Below are 19,487 nucleotides of genomic sequence, written 5' to 3' on the forward strand. Positions count from 1 at the left end.
CCTGTATGAACAGGTGCTCAATGCACAGGGGTCTGCATTAGCATGTGGCTGCTGCTTCTACCCCCGGTAATGCACTGCGTGGCATGGCTTTTCCATGGTCATAGCTGCACTGCAGGAAATGTGCAGCTCTCAATTAGGAGGCTGCCACTTTCCTTTGATATACCCCTGTGCAGCTGCAGGTAAGTAACTCACATGTGCCTCCGACACAACAGTAGTGTTAAAAACAATCCAGCAACTTCAAACACTTAAACAGCACTGGCTGTATAATAGGGGACATGGAAGGAACAGGACCTGATCTCTGGCCACTGGACCTTCAGTGTTCATTCTGCCTGAACACCACAGTCAGCTGAATTGCTACCATGAGTCAGGCAGTTGAAATAATTATCACTTACAGACTGATTTTGTTCTGTGCTTCTCAGGTTCCAACACTTAGGAGAGCATCCTGGTTTTTGTGTAGAAATACCCAAAGAGACTCATCTGTGAATTAACAGTTCGTAACAGGCAGTGTATGAAAGGAACCAAAGAGGCTTTTCTGAAACAAAACAGCTTTTTAAATGATTCATTCTTGAAGAGCTTTGTAAGAAGAAGCAGATGCTACATACCGGTTCAGGTTCGAGTGTCATTTACCAGTTAAGCATGTGACTGAAGGCACAACAACGATTAGAGTTGCTTTATTTTTTATTAACGACATCGATCACTGTCTTTCCACGTGCGTGTCCTTCTTCTAGTTTCAGAAAGGCCTTTGGAACTTCAGAAAAAGGGAAGACTTGTTGGATAACTGGCTGAATCTGCAGAATAAAGCATCGCTGCATTAGGAATGAAATGGCATCGTTTTAGCACCTTCACACTGTTTAAACAAAGGAGGACTTTTAATTGTACTTAGGGCAGAAGTTGCTCAGTGCAATCACCACCTTTTAACTTCTTCTGCATGCAGAAAAGTTTTTGCTTTCTCCCCAGGTTTCGAAATCTCTTTAGTAGCACAGCTCAGAGCCCTAGCCCAGGACTAAAAGCATGGTGCAAAGCTTTAACCTCCCATGTATCTATAGTTTTCTTGTTAAACCAAGAACCTTTCCAGAGTTTGAATGTTTTAAGATACTTAGGAATCTAGCGCCCATCTGCACCAGTATGTGTTTGAGTATCTTCAAAAGACCTGGCTACAAATGAATCACAAGGAGGGAGCACAGTGCTGCTGAATCATTTGGACACACTCGAAAACTCAGCCACTGTGTCTTCATGCTGGCATAGATCATGAAGCCTGTCTGGCATCCACTGCTATTCAGGCATTAATTTTGTAGAGTAGCCTTCTGGATTGTTTTAGAGCAATCGCTAATAATGAAGGTGAAAGTACCAATTCACTGAGTCCGTCGGCAACTAAGGAGCCAGAAAACCCCACCAGCATCTTCTTTAGAAATTGCAGTACACCAGTGGAGGGAGAAGAAATCCCAACTGCTTCTGAAAATTACCTTTCACCATGTTCTGAGTCACTTTTCCAGAGGCAACAGTAAGCTCTGTCTATGAAACTGCTGCCCACGGGAGTTGCCAGAGCACCTATACTGAGGCAGGGCTCTTGCCTTGTATCCCCTCTTATCAGTCCAGTGTATGTTCTTCCTTTGCTGAACTGGTCCTGCTCATCTTAGCAGAGGACATTAATAACAGATGAGTGTGTATCCAGCTCTTTCAGTAATAGAAATTTTAAGAATCAAAGATCCAAGTACTCTTATTGTGCTAGAAAAAGTCCTTGATCCTTGGAGCACTGAAAAATATTTTCAGGCCTTTTCGCTGCAGATACCAGCACACACACTTATTTTGCTTAGCACTCCTAGAACCGGTAATGGCCGTGTCAGTAGGACTTGTGCTTTGCTAGGAAAGGAAATGAGACAACCGGTATGGCAGCGTCAGAGCACTGCCTTCTTCCAGAAGCTTTCTTTTACCAGAAGGTGGAGTACCGACACAGACTGATGCTCAGAACACAGCGCTACCAAGGAAAGGTCTCTCACCACACGCACTCCCTTAGCTGGGCTCTAGGCATCCAGCACCCTCCCCAGCAGCACAATTGCAATCCGGAAGTTGTCTGCGCTCATATAAACATATTCTCACTTATCTTTATTACCTTCAAGTCCAGTTATTGCACTAGAATAGCTACTTTTTTGTTGTTGTTTTAGCAGTATTCTTAAACATCATTAATCGAGCTATTATAGCGCTAGCTCTCTTAATTTTGTTTCTGAGGTTCTCCTTTTTATTATGCTGATGCACGCCTAACAGAAATGTCACACGGCAGAAGAGGAGTGAATCCCCTCAAAGAAAAAGAACTGGCAGCTGGTTCCTAAAGAAAGCAGTTCTGCCAGTAAATCCACTAAGTGCCTTCCATCTGCCAGGCTGCAGGACAGGAGGCTGGGTAATGCCTTCCCTTTGTTTGGCAACTGCAACCTATGCAGCCAGACCCCTAGCAAAGGGAGGAGTAAGAAGCAAGAAAAGGGACAGAAAGATGCTGCTTAACACTGCTACTTAACTAGGAAATAGATGTGGGTCATAATTAAGTTCAAGCAAAAATCATGTTTAACTCAGAATGGAAACATCATCTTGAGCATTGGCAGTTGGGGACACAGCCTCAAAGCCACTTGCATGAGATGTCTGTGGGTAAAGCGAGCATGAGAGTTCACTGCAGCTGCCGTGACAATCAGCAGGAGGAACGTGCTGCTCCTCAGTCACTGCTCTGAAGACCAACTCTTGCTTTCATAGCAGAAGCCTTCAAAAAAAAACAACCAAACAACAACCCAATCCAGTAACCCTGCTGAGCCAAGCACACGTGCAGCGCTTGCACAAGCAGTTACTATTAATGGCAGCAACAAAGAGAGACGTGCTTCAGTTCAGAAAAATAAGAGTATGGAAATGCATGGGCACAGCTGACCCTCACAGGGCAACAGGCTGGGAGGATGGCAAAGGGATCACAGGAAGGATGCAGTTCAGCTGTGCAGTGTTGACAGCCACAGGGGTGCCAGGAGTTTGCTTCAGACTCGTGCAATACCTGAGCAAAAGAAAACTTTAACATTCTGCTACACGTAGTGTGGGTTGTGGCTTCCAGCCCTGACACAACACCCCTTAGGTGAAGTTCAAAGCATCACGTGTGAAAAGTGTTGACACAGGGATTCACAGGAACCCCAAATCTAGCCAACAGATCAATACGCTGTAAGTACTGCAACCACCAAGCACTGAAAGCCCATCTGCTTACATTGATGTAACCTCTAGTTCCATTTAAACGCTGGCTTTAGGCAACGCTATAGAGAGACATGAATACTGAATTGATGATCCCGACAATCTAGAGCATTAAACATTTTATCTGGCTGGCCGCTCAGCCCCATTGTTTGAATAACCCCAAAAGGGCTGACCACGTCGCAGCACAGTGATTCACTCAGCCTTTACCATAATCCACTGACTAAGATAAAATTTCTTTCTGTGAACAGACAAACAAGCAGGGAAGCGTCTGCCGTTTGTTGAATGTGTGATAACAAAAAAAATGGAGATTAACTGGATAATACAAACACTGCCTATTTACAGCCACACATCAGTTCCTTGCCAGAGGACACCTATTTGTTCAGGGAAAAGGGATTAAACTAAAGTCTGAGAGAGAAAGGATTACACACACCTGCACTGAAATGTTTATCTGAAAACAGACCAGGAGGGCTGAAAGGTGTTTTCCTCCTCTCCATCCTCTCTGATGTAGAACATAATGGAAAAGACCAGCGTGCTATTTAGACTTAGCTGAGCTGGAAGATACAGACATGAGCACGGTGCCTAGATGCAGCGTATGAGCCAATGCACAAATGCAGCACCTGATGTTCTGCTTTGGCCTTCAGTGAGTATCCCTTCAGCATCAGCGAGAGACTTGAACAGAACCTGTTACAAAGAACAGCCTGCATCCTGTAATTAAACACGCAGTTATCTGCTCAATACCTCACTGTCATCTCATGGAAAAAAAATGCCTACTCCCGTGGCCCTCTTACACACAATTGTGTTACCAGACACTCTTTGTTAGTTTGTCAAGCCAAGAAGCATTCCTTACTATCAAACATGTAACAGCAGCTCACAGTAACTCCTAAGTATCAACTACAATTATTAAAATGCTAGAAGATAATTCCCAATTAAGCCGGCTATGGTTCGGAGTGCAGAAGAGGTTTAAAAATCTCATGTTCCTTAATTGGCCTTGGCAGCAGCTTCTACAGAACACAATAAGGAGCAATAAGAAACCGGAACAAGCCCAGAGGGGTAGCATGTGCCAGGCTAGGCCAAGTTTACATCAGCAGAAGCGAGGAAGACCCTGGGCTTAGCTACTACTGAACTGTGCTGAAAAAGTATTAAGTAAAGCAAAATGCAACTGTGTCTTCAAGAATTCCCTAGCAGTTACGTTCATGGCAGCTGTTCTGCTGTTTCTGCTGGTGATTGCACTGATCTGGGGGCAACAGGACCATATCAACAAGACAGAACAGACTTTGCTACCGTTGCATGAAACATCCGAAAGCATATTCTATATTCTACAAATAGTATGAAAATATCTTCATCTGACCTGCACCACCTTCTGTCTCAGAATTCACTCAATTCACGACAGGCAAGAGCTGTCTCCTTGATCCTACACTTCACTGTTGTGCTGGATGTGGCTCCTGGCTATGGTAGGAGACCAGTAGTAACTCGCTACAGAATGTGCAATCGTATCAGGCTCAGGCAGCACATTTGATTAAATACCAGATATCTGCTGAAAGTTTTCCAGACCCCATTATGGTTGACGTGAGCTCTCATGCTCAAATGCTATTCCTCCATTTTCCAAGATTTCCTTTATTCTTCTTCAGACATTTTATGACATAACCACAGGGCTTTCATAAAGAGCCTTATCGCTTGTGGGAAGAGGTGCAGATGCCTTTTAATAAAAATCACTGTATTTTTGTTGGCTATGATTAAATGCAGATAGAGGTTCTTTCTTGAAGAGACAGAAGGACTGATTAGTCTTTGGCATCCCCTCCTTGATTAATATTTCTGAGCTCTAGCCAACCAACCTGGCAAGCAAAAGCACTGCAACAACAACAAAATCTAAATCAATGGAAAAGGTACAAGCTTTGCAGCTTAGCACACAGGGAAGGATGGTCATTGGAATGAGCCTGCACAGCGCTGCACAGGAAGAAGCACAGCAAGGACAAAGAACAGCAAGCATCCCATCCTTCAATCTGGTAAAGCAGACCGCTAAAGCCAACTCAACTTCTCCCTGCAGCAACATGTATGCATGACGCTGCACAGAAGTTACACAAGTTACAGACGTGCAGTTGCTTTCCTTATGTGTATCTGCTGTAACTTTTATCTAGAAAGGAAGCAATGCAAAGAACGACCTGTTCATTTCTCTTTCTGAGACTCTACTGCTTCCTTTAGCCTGACTTCTCTGAAATCAATTTTTGCCCATCTGGTACAACTTTGCTCTGAGAAAAGTATTAAGCCACCAAAATACCACACGTACCTACACTGTAAGTAAAAGACACTCATTAAAACATTAAGACACTCATTAAAACTCATTAAACATCTTCAAGTTTCTGTAGGGTTGTACATTAACCCTTACCCTGCCTCAGCCCAGCAAGAGTATATAACATCCTTAGCGCTTCCCCTTACTACTGTAGTGAGTCTCTTGAGCCAGCCTTCCTCCCCCAGGCTTCATAGAAGGCAAAGTAAGTGCTCAATTGTAACTACAGACATTTAAAGAAAAGCTGGATGAGGTCGATGAATTAACAAGTTAAGCAAGAAAAAAAACACACAAACCCAAAACTAAAAAATTCAAGCCTGTCAATGTAAAACCCGGAGCACTAACAACAAATACATCAAACTAATTCCTAAAAAGCTGTTCCATGACAATGCTGCCAGCAGAGACCAGTGACAACGGTTCAGCAACCAGTACGTCAGAAAATCTATGTTCTGAACCAAATACTTCATTGATTTCAGTTGTCTTTAACTGAGAACTTTGTAATTCAAAATGAATGCTCTGCCATGGAAGAGATCCCTTGCTTCTGACACGCGCTTCATCTATTGATTTGGTGGAGCCTATGTTAAGCCAACCTTCACTGGCTTGTAATTAACTGACTAAGTTGAACCCACAACAGGGACATCCCAGCGGTTTATAAAGCAACAGGTATTTCTAAAATTTGACAAGGAAATGCTCAGCTTTCTCTGTGCCCACCACTGCCGCAGCAGCCTCCCAGCTCATCAGTCTCACAGCAGGTATTTGGCAAGACACTGTGCTGCAAGGCAGACAAAACAGCTCATAAGCTGAAAATGGTTTTATGATCCCCAGAACTGAGCTTGATGTGCAAGTGAATGACAAAGAGAATATTATGCTGCTTCTTCGCCCAGCCAGTTTATCAAATTCTTTCCTTCTTCTCCCCATTAAAAAAAGGCTGCTCAAAGAACTCGTCCTTACAGCTGACATTTTGCAAATCTCTATTCCTTGTTGCAAAGGTCATCCGTGTGAAAACCAAGTACCTTTAAACAAAATACCCTGCTTTGTGCCTGTTCATCCACTAAAGGATGGGGACTCTTTTTGTTCCCACAGAGGAAGATGATGGAACACAACAGAACTAGACCTGTGCTGGTGCAGAAGAACTACAGAAAAACAACCTGACATACAGATCTGAGCTATCTGCTCTTCAAAGCTTCACTTACTACAGCATCGCCTCTTTTCCATTTCTTTCATTTAAGTCCACCTTCAAGATTTAGGCTATCCTAAAAATGCCCCTTTCCCCAGTTTTTCCTGTTCGTGTCGTACAATCCCAAGGTGTTTGTAGCAGAAGAAAGGACAATTCACTGACATCTCAGAATAACCAGAATCTGCAATGCTCAAATCTGTACTCACTCAAAACTAAGTTCAACTACACAAGCTCACCTTGCTACCCATCCTCTAGCCTTCTTCCTACACTTCAATAGCCATTTTTGTCCCTGAAATTCTCATTTATTACACTCCAACCAAAACACACATTGATTGGAGGGAGTACTCCATAATTCACTGTAACACATCTCTCTCTTCCCCTTTTTCCAAATACCTACTCATCTGAATGAATGACCTGTCCGTTTAAGGAAACTCCCAAGTCTTGACAACAAAAAACTCAGTCTTACTAACAGCTGTATATATGGACCACATCTGGGACATACAAGACTGTTTACAACACCAGTGTTGGCAATATTTCACCAAGCAGAGCAGAGTACTCATAGGATGACGACAATGCAGATATACAGCGTGTCATTTTGACCTGGTCTTGTCAACACAGATTTAAAAAGAAAAGGAGAAAAACAACAACAACAAGCAAACATATTTATCCTCATGGTCATCTTACAACAAAAAGTACACTGGGATATTCATGTATGCATGACGTACATTTTAAAAGGCATTATAACTCAGCTGTCCACATTATTAGACAGATGCATACTGATTAAGCCCCATCTCTATTGCATAAACAGGCATTTTTCCAAAGGCTTTCATGGGCATATTTTGCATTTCTGTTTTGCATACAAGGTAGGAGCAGAACAGAAAACAAGTTGTGACCAGCTAAGGATCAGGACAAACAGTAAGAACAAAGGCAAGGACATATCTGTTTCTTAGTCAATTGTAATTCAGTCGTGTGATCGGATGAGCTCACAGGATGAGAAGCATCTTCCAGGGCTTTTTATGTAGACTGTAAAATAAGGCATAAAGCACTGAGCACAGTGCAATGTGGAGTGGTGTAAAACCAACAAGGATCACCATTCACCACACCTTATTTGCTTCTATAACCTTTGTGCTCTGAAAATGTTAACATGAAGTTCCCCAGAAGAGAACGTGCCAGGACCTACAGCACCACGTATCCAATACACAAACAGGTGATTGACCTCTCAGTCTCACATGCATTTTGTAACGAGTTCGTAAACCTGAAAAGATCAGGTACTCTGAGATTGCCCAAAAGCTTATGAACACCCACAAGATTTCAGGTCATTGTGCTGAATCACCACAGTCATACTCTGAAGCACTGAAATAATCAGGCACCAGTCTACCAATGCAGCTCGCTCATGGTCTGCAATAGGCTGAATATTCTTGCTCTGTGCACATTACATGCAGAGCTCCTGATCATCTGTGCCATGGAATTTGCATATGCAGACATACTTGCAGCCACGTTCATCTTGACCGAATGAACCAAACAAGGCCTCTAAAAGTTCATCATTTTCAACAGCAGAATTTAAACTAAATAATTCCCTCTAGCAAAGAGCCAAATGACTGGGCACCCTTTCCTCACAACTTACTACAATTGAGTTTTTTAAAAGGAGTAGGATAAAGAGGGAAAAAGAACAGCCTTAAGCATTATGAATACCTAAACTCAGTGCCAAAGATAGAAGTTAGAAATCAGAGCACATCGGTTGTTAACTTCTCCTCCACTGTGACTCGTAACAATGTATTACTTAACTGCAAATTAAACCATTTTTGAGTCAAAGAAGCATCTCTTTCGGCACAGAAACCTAAATAGCCATTGCTGACATACCTTTCCTGAGTCAACTAGTTGCGCTATTTCATCCAAGCTTGGTCCGCTTGGCATAAAGAAGGCCCACCGGTAATGGACTCCTTTCAAGAGATGCTACAAGAAAGATCACAAATATATGTTTTAAATAATGAGAGGAAACTGGGACGGGAACTAGAAGTAAGGACAGATGCATCAGGGAAACAATTCAATGGAAAAATATGGACATTATTTGCTAGCGTCTAAAAAGGAAAAGTTATCTAAGCACGTGGATTACATGTACAGACAGGGATGCTGTATTACCACAATAGGACCAGAGTGAATTTTACATCCAGTTGCACAAGTCAGCTAGTTGAGAAAAACAATCACCTTATCTCTGCAGCTGGAAATAGCATTATTTCTTATGTAAGAAAAATGGCACTATACGTTTATGCACACTCACAAGGAGGGCGAAATAAATCTACCAATATGACATTTAGAACTTTCCACCTCAGTGTCAGTGATTAAATTTTCCACCATCATATTTGCCAAAGTCGTCACCATCTGATGACAGATGGCGGCTCGCACAAAAAGCGTTCCAGGAAGATCACACAAGCACAAGTCAAGAGCACTCTGAGAAAGCTGTTACAGACATCAGTCATTATCTGCCAACCAGCTGACTCTTAACGTGTGTCATACAATGTCCTTCATCATGAAAACATGCAAACTGAGAAATCATATTATGCGACCTCTTTCCAGGCTTTCATTTTTGAGATCTCCTTTGAAAACATGGTTACTGGACCTGGAATCTCACTCAGCCTCATTACAGAAATACCATGGAAACAACTTGAAAAGCGATCACTTGGATAGCAAGTGCACATGTTGAGAAGAACAAATTCTAAAAAGCCTCACTGGGAGAACGCTTTAAACTAGAAAAATCAGTATCGCCATCCAGCCACGTGAACATGGAGGAGATGAAAGACTTTTTAGCCACTCTCAATCACTTTTACTACTCCGTGGTGTTGGTATTGCATGAAGAGAATCAGTAAATGTTTTGAGAGAAACCCTGACCAGCCTAAGGCAAGCAATAAAATTACATGTAAGTCAATGAGGCAGGGATTTCTGGTTACTATGAAGCACTAGGCATCAGCAGGACTCACTAGGAGGCCACACGGAAAAGGCAACACACAATAAGGAATCAAGACTACAAAGCACCCTAGACTACTACTATATATACACATGTATATACAGGGACAATGCTGTTTTTTGTTGGTTGTGGGTTTTTTTGCGCAACACAGAAGGAGACAGAATCAAAACGCAACTAAGTATATTTAGTGATATATAAGGAAAATGAGGAATATGTCTCCAGATGAACCGCGTGACTAATGCCTAAGCCACAAAGGAAGCCACGAGGACATAGCACAACATTCAAAAATACAGGATTTCGTCAAATACCTTCACGGTTTTGGAGCCTATCGTGACTCCCGTTTGCAACATGCCATCAGCCACTCCAAGTTTGTCCATGTTGATCAAGAAAGGCGTCACTAAGGTAACGTATGTTGCTCCCGACCATTTCTTCAGGAGACCCAGTGCCCACTTCTCAGTGGATCCACCGACATTATCTAGGATGAAATCAAATCTGGAGACATGTAAAGAACAGGCTCAAAGTCACGATACAGGGAAAATAGTTCATTTATGATTAATATATGAAACTGGTTGTAGTTCACATTTCTACTTGTCACTGCAGTACATTAGAACAATCTGCCTGCAAGACAGCAGCAAGCAAACCCTATGACTTCAACTAAATCCCAGTTTTACTACAGAAAGGGAGTTAAGATTACAGGTTATTGTCCATTTACTGCATAGCAGATAGAGGCTATTTCAATAATTAAATGGCCCCTAACTCCAAAAAGCAGACTCTCAGATGCACAATAACATTCTCTACTTGCTCAAAGCTCTCTAGAGCTCTCTCTCTTCATCCCTCCGACTGAAATTACTGAAACACTCTTGAGGTCTGGTCCTAGCATTCAACAGAATGCTACACACGTCAGAACTCTGATCTGGACTCCTGTCCTGACTATAACATCTCCTGTTCATGCTGTATTTACACAGAAGCCAGTTCCAGTGGCCAAAGTTACATAAACAAATTACTGACATTTTATCTCGACTGACAGCTCTTCTCTCTGCATCTCCCTATTTGAAGCAGAACTTCACAAAGCAAAGGGTCTAAAAACCACTGGCAACAAGCCACACTTTTAGCATTCATTCTTATTATCCCAGCACATGAACCTGTAAGGGCTGAACATGGCAACTGGGAGCTGCTGTACCTATTCATTGTGTTAAATACACAGCTCATTCTCTGCTGTAAATTTCCAGCAATCTCCAGATAGGAATAGATGCACTATAGATTATATAAATAGATAATAGTTTTATTATTTATTGTGTATACCTCACCTAACAAATCCACAAATAAAAGGAAAAATACTTTATGTAAATAAATGGAAAAGTTTTCCTGACCGTCTTTCAAGGGTGCGATCTCGTGTTATAATTGAGTCAACCTAACAGCTGTCAACGAAACAGGATTTAATGCAGTGAAAACTAATGGTCCAGAAAAGCTCACTGTGGAGCCCGAACAGTCAGTACAACTGAAAAGAGGAGGGCTATAGGATGCTTCCTCTCAGTATATTTAACTCATGGGCTTAGCTACATCACAGAACTGTACACACACAAAGGTTCACAGCTCCTAAAAATGGCTGTTTGCTAGAATGGATGTTTTGTATTTAAGACCTTGAGCAGAAATTAGCAAATATAGCATTGCTTGCAAACTGTTAATTTTTGTATATTCTGCTCAAACAGTCAGCACCAACACCCTCACAATTGATCTCGGGCTTATTAGCAATCACACCCCAACAAAAGGGTACACACCTCCATAGAGCAGTTAACAGTAAGATTATTTTATCAACTGAATGGTTTCTGTTTCTCCCCCCACATTAATTCAATTTAGCTAAAAACAGCAGTAAATAAATACCATCTTCAAATGAAAGTCACAGAAGACCAAGTTTAAATAGAAGACTGCAAAAGCCAAAAAGAAGAAAAAATAACCTTCAGTTCTAAAGAAACCCCCCAAGCTTCTTAAAACGTATCAGCTCTGACCAGATAAATGTGATTATTCATCAGAGGCAGCTGTACCCGATGTTACAGGAATTCACTCCCAGCTATGTTGCACAGTAGCTACAGGGCTGGAGGCAAGTCGCTAAACTGCTTCCTGACATAATTCTTCCCTGTAGAAGATCGGTTTTTCTATTTATGAACCTCACAGAGGATTCCTGAAACTTGTTTTGATTTATTCATGCCTTTTTAAGCATTTCCAGATCCTACAATGGAAAAGCTGATCAAATCACGGTCGTTAAACACACATGAAAGTGTGAGCTTGTCTCCACAAACCCAGTAACCGGTTAATCTTACAATGAAATCTGTACTTCAGATACTCACTTGGCACATAATATTAAGAAAAATAGAGGATTGGAATGAAATTTGCTTTCGAAAATAAGGCTTTTTAAGTGGGTAAAAACATAAAAAATACGAGGGAGTCCTGACAGACTGCAGCCCAGAACCAAAAGGCAGAAGGACTGATGGCCAACTCCTTCATCTGAGTATTAAGCAACGCAAACACGTACGAGGGCAAGGCTTTAAGCTGCTGTTCCAGATTTCCAGTTTTGTAATCAATCACATCATCTGCTCCGAGCTTTCTCATCAGCGCGTCAGCATCGTGGGAACAAACTGCTGTCACATGGGCACCCCAGGCCTTCACTAGCTACAAACAGAAGAAAATAAAACAAAAAGGCAAAGGTTTAAATTTGAGCAAGGAATACTTAAAAAGAAGAAGATATCGTCATTACGTTACACAAGGTAACGTGCCACAAATCAAACAAAGGTTAGAACTTACAGATATTTAAGGCAAAAGGTAGAGGACAGGGTTGGGGTGGGTGAGGAGGGATTTCCCATGTAATCTGCAAACAGTAGCTCTCAGGATAGACAAGACTTCAAATAACATACTCAGTTCGTCTTCTGCATCTGGCAACTCAGCCTATGCATTTATAAAGCTAACAATGCATAAAACTGACAGCATATCAACCACTGCAGGGATTGAATTTTATCTTCCTATCTGCTCATTAAGTAATCCATACCTCTATCTCACTGTAAATGAAGTACTAATAACGAGGAAGAAGTAAGCTCTGATTTATCTCAAGGAGTATGTCAGGTTAGCTCTTCTGCTTCCAAATTTAAAGCAAAGGTAAGGATTTTTGCTAGTTATTCATCTCTTCTGTAGATTTCATTCCAAAGATTCACACTTATCTTTTTTTAATTGACTCTGGATTAATTACTAATTAATTATAGGACTATTTAGGTAGAAATCACAACTAGTCAATGGTTGGACAGCCTTTCCCACTGATCTAACTTATCTACCTGCTTCATCATGGCTCAGGCAAATAGTGTCCCACTAAAACTCTCCCGAGAGCTTCTTAAAACCATTATGTTTCTGGTCTACTAACACAGAACACAGTGGTGCAACCACTCAAGACATATATATTTATTTTATATTCTCAAAGCTAATTCTACACAAGGTGATACCAATTAGAATAAAAATCCCTGAATTAAATGAGAGCGCACAAGGAGGAGGTTCCACAATTAAAGATACTCAGTAGAACACTGGTCAGTAAAAGACTGTTGACTCTGCAAAGATTAGGGCAACTGGAACTAAGGAATGCAAGAGGGCAACAAGGCAAAGACAATGATGGAATGTTAATGTAAGCCACTATGCTTTCCCCAAGCTGCTCATGAAAGCCTCGTGCTTCCTGTATCACTGTCCACCCACGACAGCTATAACTGCTACCACAGTACAATCACAACTGCAATCATCTACATTCCTCAACATTTCCCAACTCATATGCCAAGTTCTTTTCATATTTACAGAGCAGAAGTGACTGAAGGAAAATGAAAACAAGTGACAAATTTCAAGTGCTGCAAATTAAGAGATTTCTTCAAATTAAAGAGATTGTGGATGCGCCTTCCCTGGAAGCACTCAAGGCCAGGCTGGATGGGGCCGTGAGCAACCTGGTCTAGAGGGATGTGTCCCTGCCTGTAGCAGGGGGGTACAACTAGATGATCTTAAAGGTCCCCTTCGACCCAAACCATCCAATGATTCTATGATTCCTGCACCTAAACTATGAAATATGTTCTTTTAGTAACTACACTCCCTATACCATTATTTTAAAGCCCCCTTCTTCCTACTAATAGAGTGCAACAAACAGAAAGGAGCAAGTCCCAAAGCTTCTGGAGCTCTGACAGCTCAATGGGTGGCTTCCTATTTCAGTCCCTCAACTCCCTTACTTTGCACCCTGGGCATGCTGTGTTATATTACCTGTACAGCAAACGTGCCAACTCCTCCAGAAGCTCCTAATATTAACACTCTGTAAGAGAAAGTGAACGTTTATTGAATAGTTCTTCAAACAAACAGTAGAGCAACTATTTATTCTTATACATCTCCAACGTCAAATTACTATAAGCAAAACACTTATTTGTCATTCAGTATTACTTCATGCTTAACTCTTCAGATACCAAATAATGTGATTTTAACACAGCTCTCATTCTGCTTCCTGTGCTAAGAGCATCATCTCATCGCAACCATACTGACTTCCTCATATGTGCTTTCCACTAATTCCAGGCAATGGAGAGCTGTCAACATTTAGCATGAGAAAAAGACAGTCCTGTCTCCGTCCACACTTTCCCAAACGTAATTGCTTAGTCTGGGACAAAGTCAGTAAGAATCTTCCCATCTCCCAGACTCTGTTGTTACTTTTCCTAAAGAAAAAAAAACCCATCAGATTTTGCTAACATTTTACACAAATTGGTGCTGTTTAGCAGAAGTCGTTCAGTGTCACATTACTTAGAGAGGCCGGGGACTTCAGAATATATGGAACATAATTTTCCAGCATCACTGACCATTTATCTAAAAGACAAATGACGGTGTTGCAGCCTCACTCCACACGAGCTCTATGAGATTATCTGAAGAAGATGGCAGCAGAATTGTACTATACTAGTTCAGTGCATCTCGGCAACACCCTGTAACGTGCCCACTTCTTGCAACTAGTGAACAAGTGAGAAAACAAAGATGGGTGTCGCCAAATTATTATCAAATGAGAGTGCGTTTTAACTGAACACATCATCCTAAATTCCATACAAACAAATACAGTTTCAAAGGTGTGGAAACCTTAATGCTGAGGCAGCCTAGTCACTGTTCACAAATGACATCTAAGTACTTTTAATAACTAGCTAAACTTCACATAGGGAGTCAGTAAGAAAGCCTTGCAGGTGAAGCTACAAACGGTGTTTCAACATTGGACTCATTTGCTAATTCTTGAACAAAAGGTACATCCAAGGTGAAGTCTTGGCACAGGGCGGTGGAGAATCATGTTTCTCCACAGTATTTGCCAGAAAAATCTCAGTATTTTCAAAAGCTGGTGATGTTCCTGTTTTGTATCTCCCCATGCTGGATGCTGAGGGAAATAGCTTTTACAATGTAAAATAGCACTAGACAATCTAGAGTATCAGTTGACAAAAATTCTTTGAAGTAACCTAAGAGACCTGGCTGTGGTCACAGTATCCATTCTAAAACGGATACTCCTTTGAAACTCATCAGATTCCATTCCCTGCTTCTCTCATCTAAACTTGTAGAGTTCAGATGAAGAATTTGAAACCACAATGCCTGCTGCTTTGAAACCTGCCAAAACGTACTTACGCTCAGAACCATGATTCTAACTGCAGATGTCTGAAGCAACATTAATATTCAGATCTGATTACCCTTGAAAAGTCTCAGGGAATACTTTGCTCGAGGTACTGGGTTAAGTTCATCTTTATTGTTATAAAAGACAGCTACTGTTAGAACTTTGTACACAGTGACCTTAAGAAAGCTCTTTGCTTTACCAACTATGCCTATGCTCTAAGCGCATCTCAGCTTAACTGAGTAATGTGCCACCCTCCAGGCCAAGTGACCCACGCCCACAAAGCAGGTCACCACCACCCTCATACACACAGCACAGCACTTATCCTGGGCTGTGTGCATGCTGTTGTGGCTGTCACACATGTGCATGAACGCTTCCAACACAGAAGTCCTTGGATTATCACTGTCTGTGAATACAGCAAGGAAGGTTTAACAGCTTTTGTTGAACAAGCATATTCTCCTTCTACTGAAGCAGGACCCCCACCCATGAGGAGTTCATCAGGTTATTACCCAGAGAGAACTTGAAAACAACAGTCATTCTCAACACGCTGGATAACCAGCACCATTCACTTTTACCTTGTGCTAGAACACTGATGTGAATTACAATGACTCAGGATAAAAGCTGTGTCAAAATGACTAGAGTGGCAGTGACGCAGGAGACATCACCAACAGTGTGAGCACACCTCAGGGAACTCGGAACAACAAAGCTTGGGAAAGTGCAGCAGCTGCAGCAGGTTGTCCTGTCAGATCAAGGTACAGGCATTGTGGGACTGACAGCAAGTACTGTGGTTTACCCCACCCTTCCACCTTAGAGAGGCAAAGAAAACAATACACACCAGTAGAAACACTTGTTGTTTCTAAGATGTCTTAACACTGCAGTAAAGTACCAGTGAAGGGGCTTTCCTCAAGGAATAAGGGTGCTCTTTCAAAATAAGACACACTCTTATACACCCTTCTACATAGCTATTTACACACACCTACAGGAGACAAAAAGACCAACGTAACATTACTCCCACAGGCAACTTTTTACTGACACATTCAACTATGATGAGAAATTAAGAAACACGAGGTAAATTCTTGCCCCACAAGGTTACTGCTTTGAATTGTTTTCAGTGACAGGACAATTCCATGCTTGTTAGGAACCTAAAAGTAAATGTTACATGTGAAGATGTGCGACCGCAGTTTGCATTTCACTTTTAACAATCAGAACACTTACCTGAAGATTGGTCAGATACTTTTAATAAGGTTAAGGTTAGCCCGGCAACAGATTTCTAGGTTAATGCCATTTACATATGAAAGTTAAGATAACAATCATCTAAATACTTATGAAACAAAAAAAGATGGCACATTCAGTATGGTATCACCAGCTGGAAGTTAATTTCAAAGACGTCTCCGAAATTATTGCAGATGTTACAGTTTATTTTCCCAGAACACTGTATTTAGAACAAACAGTTAATCCGTATTTTTGTGATGAAATTTACCACGACATGAAAACCTGATCTCTCAATTACTTTCTAAAGAGGTGGGCAAAGAATTTCAGTATCATTTTCTATGTGTTACAACAGTTCACATCCCAGACACGAGGAGGTCAGGTAATTAGATTCCTATTGCCCAATTATTCTCTTATAACTTAAACTTTTGAGACAGCATCATAGTTTTAGTGATTATGTGGCTACCTGTTTACACATCTCTGCTCTGAGGTGAAAAAATCTGCTCAAGACTTTCAAAGTATTTATCTTCTCCTGACCTTCACCCGCCATTCTCAGACTAACAAGCTGACAAAGTAAGCCAATTTTTTTCCTGTTTGGCAGCTAGTCTTGCCTGTTTTCCCCTCCTTTTATACCTTCTTGACCTTATTAAATGAGTTCTGTCCTGTGGGTCAGATGAGACCCAGTCACTTTTCCCAAAAAGCTGGCAAATCAACCTGCCCCAAATTGTTCCTGCATTCAGGAGTGAACCTCAGTGAAACACACCTCTGTGACTGAGAGGACTTTCTGAGAGCTGATGTTTAAGAGAGAGAATATGATATTCGGACAGCTGCCCTTGCGAGCAGAAAGGCAGTCCCAGTACATTTCTAAAGACACCATCCTTAAATTATCTATATAATCACACAGAATACATATACATTAGACTGCTTCTCTATATTCACTATTTAAATGAAGAGAGGCAGTGCCAGCAAGTGGCTGTAAAACTTCAGTTAGGCTCCACATCTGAATCTCCCTCTGAAACAGCCACTTCCTTAGCAACTGCAGCCTGAACCTGCCGTCTTCAGCCCAGCAGATCTTTGTGAATGCCATGGTGCAACAGCCTTCAGCACTGCTAGACCTCTTACCAGCTGCTGATCAGCACAACAAAGAAACACTCTATTTTAGCACCAGCACTAGTTGCTTACCTTTTCCCGCTGCAATTACTTTGGTTCAGTCCTCCAACTTGGTTAATTGCAGACCACGCTGTGAGACCTACATACGGTAAGGAGGCAGCTTCTACGTGACTGAGACATTTTGGCTTAAAAGACACCTGAAATAAAATCAGTCTCATCTAAATCACACAGCGGATCCTATGTGATACCCAAATATTGAAATCAGCTTTACTGAACTGCAAATCGTCTCTCACACACTTCCAACTACCTTGAAGATTCAGGAGTGTAGATCAAGTCAAATATCAAGAAATAGACAGCTATTTAGGCATCAAAGTTTATAAAAAATAAAAGAGAACATCAGTATTTACAGTTTCGGTTTTTCATCTGTTATCTGCGTATCTGCAGCTTTACCTCATTTGCACTGGCTACCACAAACTCTGAGAGCGTGCCTTGTTTCCACGGAGGAATTGCTGCCCATACCTAAAAACAAACGGAAAACAACTACCAACTTCTGTGCACAAAATCAAACCTGCGTGGCAAAGTTACATTCAGTAAAGAAATCCCATTATTTCAATTTGCCAAAAGCTAAAAACCAAAAGAGAAATTGACCTGTGGACACAAGTTAGGGAAAGGTGTTTGTCAGAGAAAAAACATCGTGAAGACAGCGATCTGAAAGCAAGACAGTCCAGATGCAGAGTGCAACAATGTAGATATTTTCTTACTATGGAAAGGCAGCTGAATAACTCAGGGCATATTTTAACTATGTGCTTTTAGAGGGAAAAAGCAAAACACTGAGTAGTGGTATCACCTCATCTCCAGGTTTGAAATAAGACACACTAAGTCCACATTCCATGATAACACCTGAGACATCCCGACCAAGCGTTAGTGGGAATTCAGTATCCATGCTCTTGATTTTCAGGGGATCCCGCTTCATGTTTAACGCGGTTGCACCGTAACCACCTAGAAAACGTGAAATTAGCCGTTAAGTACCTTGGTTTATTGGTTTATTATTATTCAATACCACCTTGGTGGTATTTAATCCATCAACTGGACAGTCCCATTTAGAAAGAACTGCCTGTCTACAATGGCTCATTATCAGCACGTTCTGCACCTCGGTTACAATTGAAGCCTGCACAAAATCTGCAGTACTTGGAGACTTTACAAGTAAGGAGGAAATCTTAATTACTGTTTACTCACCCACCCCCAACAAAGAGCAGGCAGGAGGTGTAAGAGTACAAACACCACACAGCCCTTTAACGAACTGCCCTTGTGTTTTTAATTAGACTACATCAAATAGACTCTCTGTTATAAAAAGCGTATCAAGCAGCAACGCTGACAGAAACCCGAAGAGTTCTGCTGTTCCAACCCCACACAACCAGCAGTGCTGCGTGCAGCCTGGCCCACTGCCTCACCGCTGCTCCTGAGATGGAACTGCTCCCCTGATGCAACTTCAGGCCGGGTCGCAGCCCACCATCTCGTACCCCCGCCTCTCAGTAGCGCGGTTAGTGCCGCTCGGGCCCCGCCACTTACTTCTCATGCTAAGGTCTATAGGGTTCAAGCTGGCGGCGTGCACCTTAACAATGACCTCGTTGGGGTAGTGTATGACGGGGAACACCATGTCCCGGGTGAAGCGCAGCACCTCGTTGCGGCCGTATTGGTCGATGACCCACGAGGGCATGGCGGTCCGCGCCCGTGGAGAACCGCGGAGGCCGCGTACCGGCGGCCGCTGCCCGCCTGGCCGCGCGGCACAGCGCAGCGCTCTCCGCACCAGCATGGCCGGGAGCAGCCCGTGCCCGCGGCCCGGTCCCGGTCCCGGTCCCCACCAGACGTCGCCCCTTCAGTGCCCTGGCCCAATGGG

The 19,487-nt window shown here is 42.2% G+C and overlaps 1 protein-coding gene across 3 annotated transcripts; it reads right to left on the reverse strand.

The window, feature by feature from the left end:
• Positions 1-660: 660 nt before the first annotated feature.
• RTN4IP1 (reticulon 4 interacting protein 1) lies at positions 661-19,479 on the reverse strand. Of its 3 annotated transcripts, none has more exons than XM_072331300.1 (9): positions 19,160-19,479; positions 18,438-18,589; positions 18,041-18,109; positions 17,663-17,787; positions 13,912-13,960; positions 12,167-12,303; positions 9,945-10,128; positions 8,535-8,627; positions 661-788 (listed from the first exon to the last, which is right to left on the reverse strand). In XM_072331300.1, the coding sequence occupies exons 1-9, from the start codon at positions 19,401-19,403 to the stop codon at positions 672-674; spliced, it is 1,170 nt and encodes a 389-aa protein (XP_072187401.1). In that variant the 5' UTR covers positions 19,404-19,479; the 3' UTR covers positions 661-671. The 3 variants fall into 3 exon arrangements, with proteins under 3 accessions (XP_072187401.1, XP_072187402.1, XP_072187403.1); XM_072331302.1 differs by lacking the exon at positions 661-788 and adding an exon at positions 7,572-7,697 and having other exon boundaries at positions 19,160-19,478; XM_072331301.1 differs by lacking the exon at positions 18,041-18,109.
• Positions 19,480-19,487: the final 8 nt, after the last annotated feature.

The sequence above is a fragment of the Excalfactoria chinensis genome, chromosome 3 (assembly GCF_039878825.1).
Source record: "Excalfactoria chinensis isolate bCotChi1 chromosome 3, bCotChi1.hap2, whole genome shotgun sequence".
NCBI lineage: Eukaryota > Metazoa > Chordata > Aves > Galliformes > Phasianidae > Excalfactoria > Excalfactoria chinensis.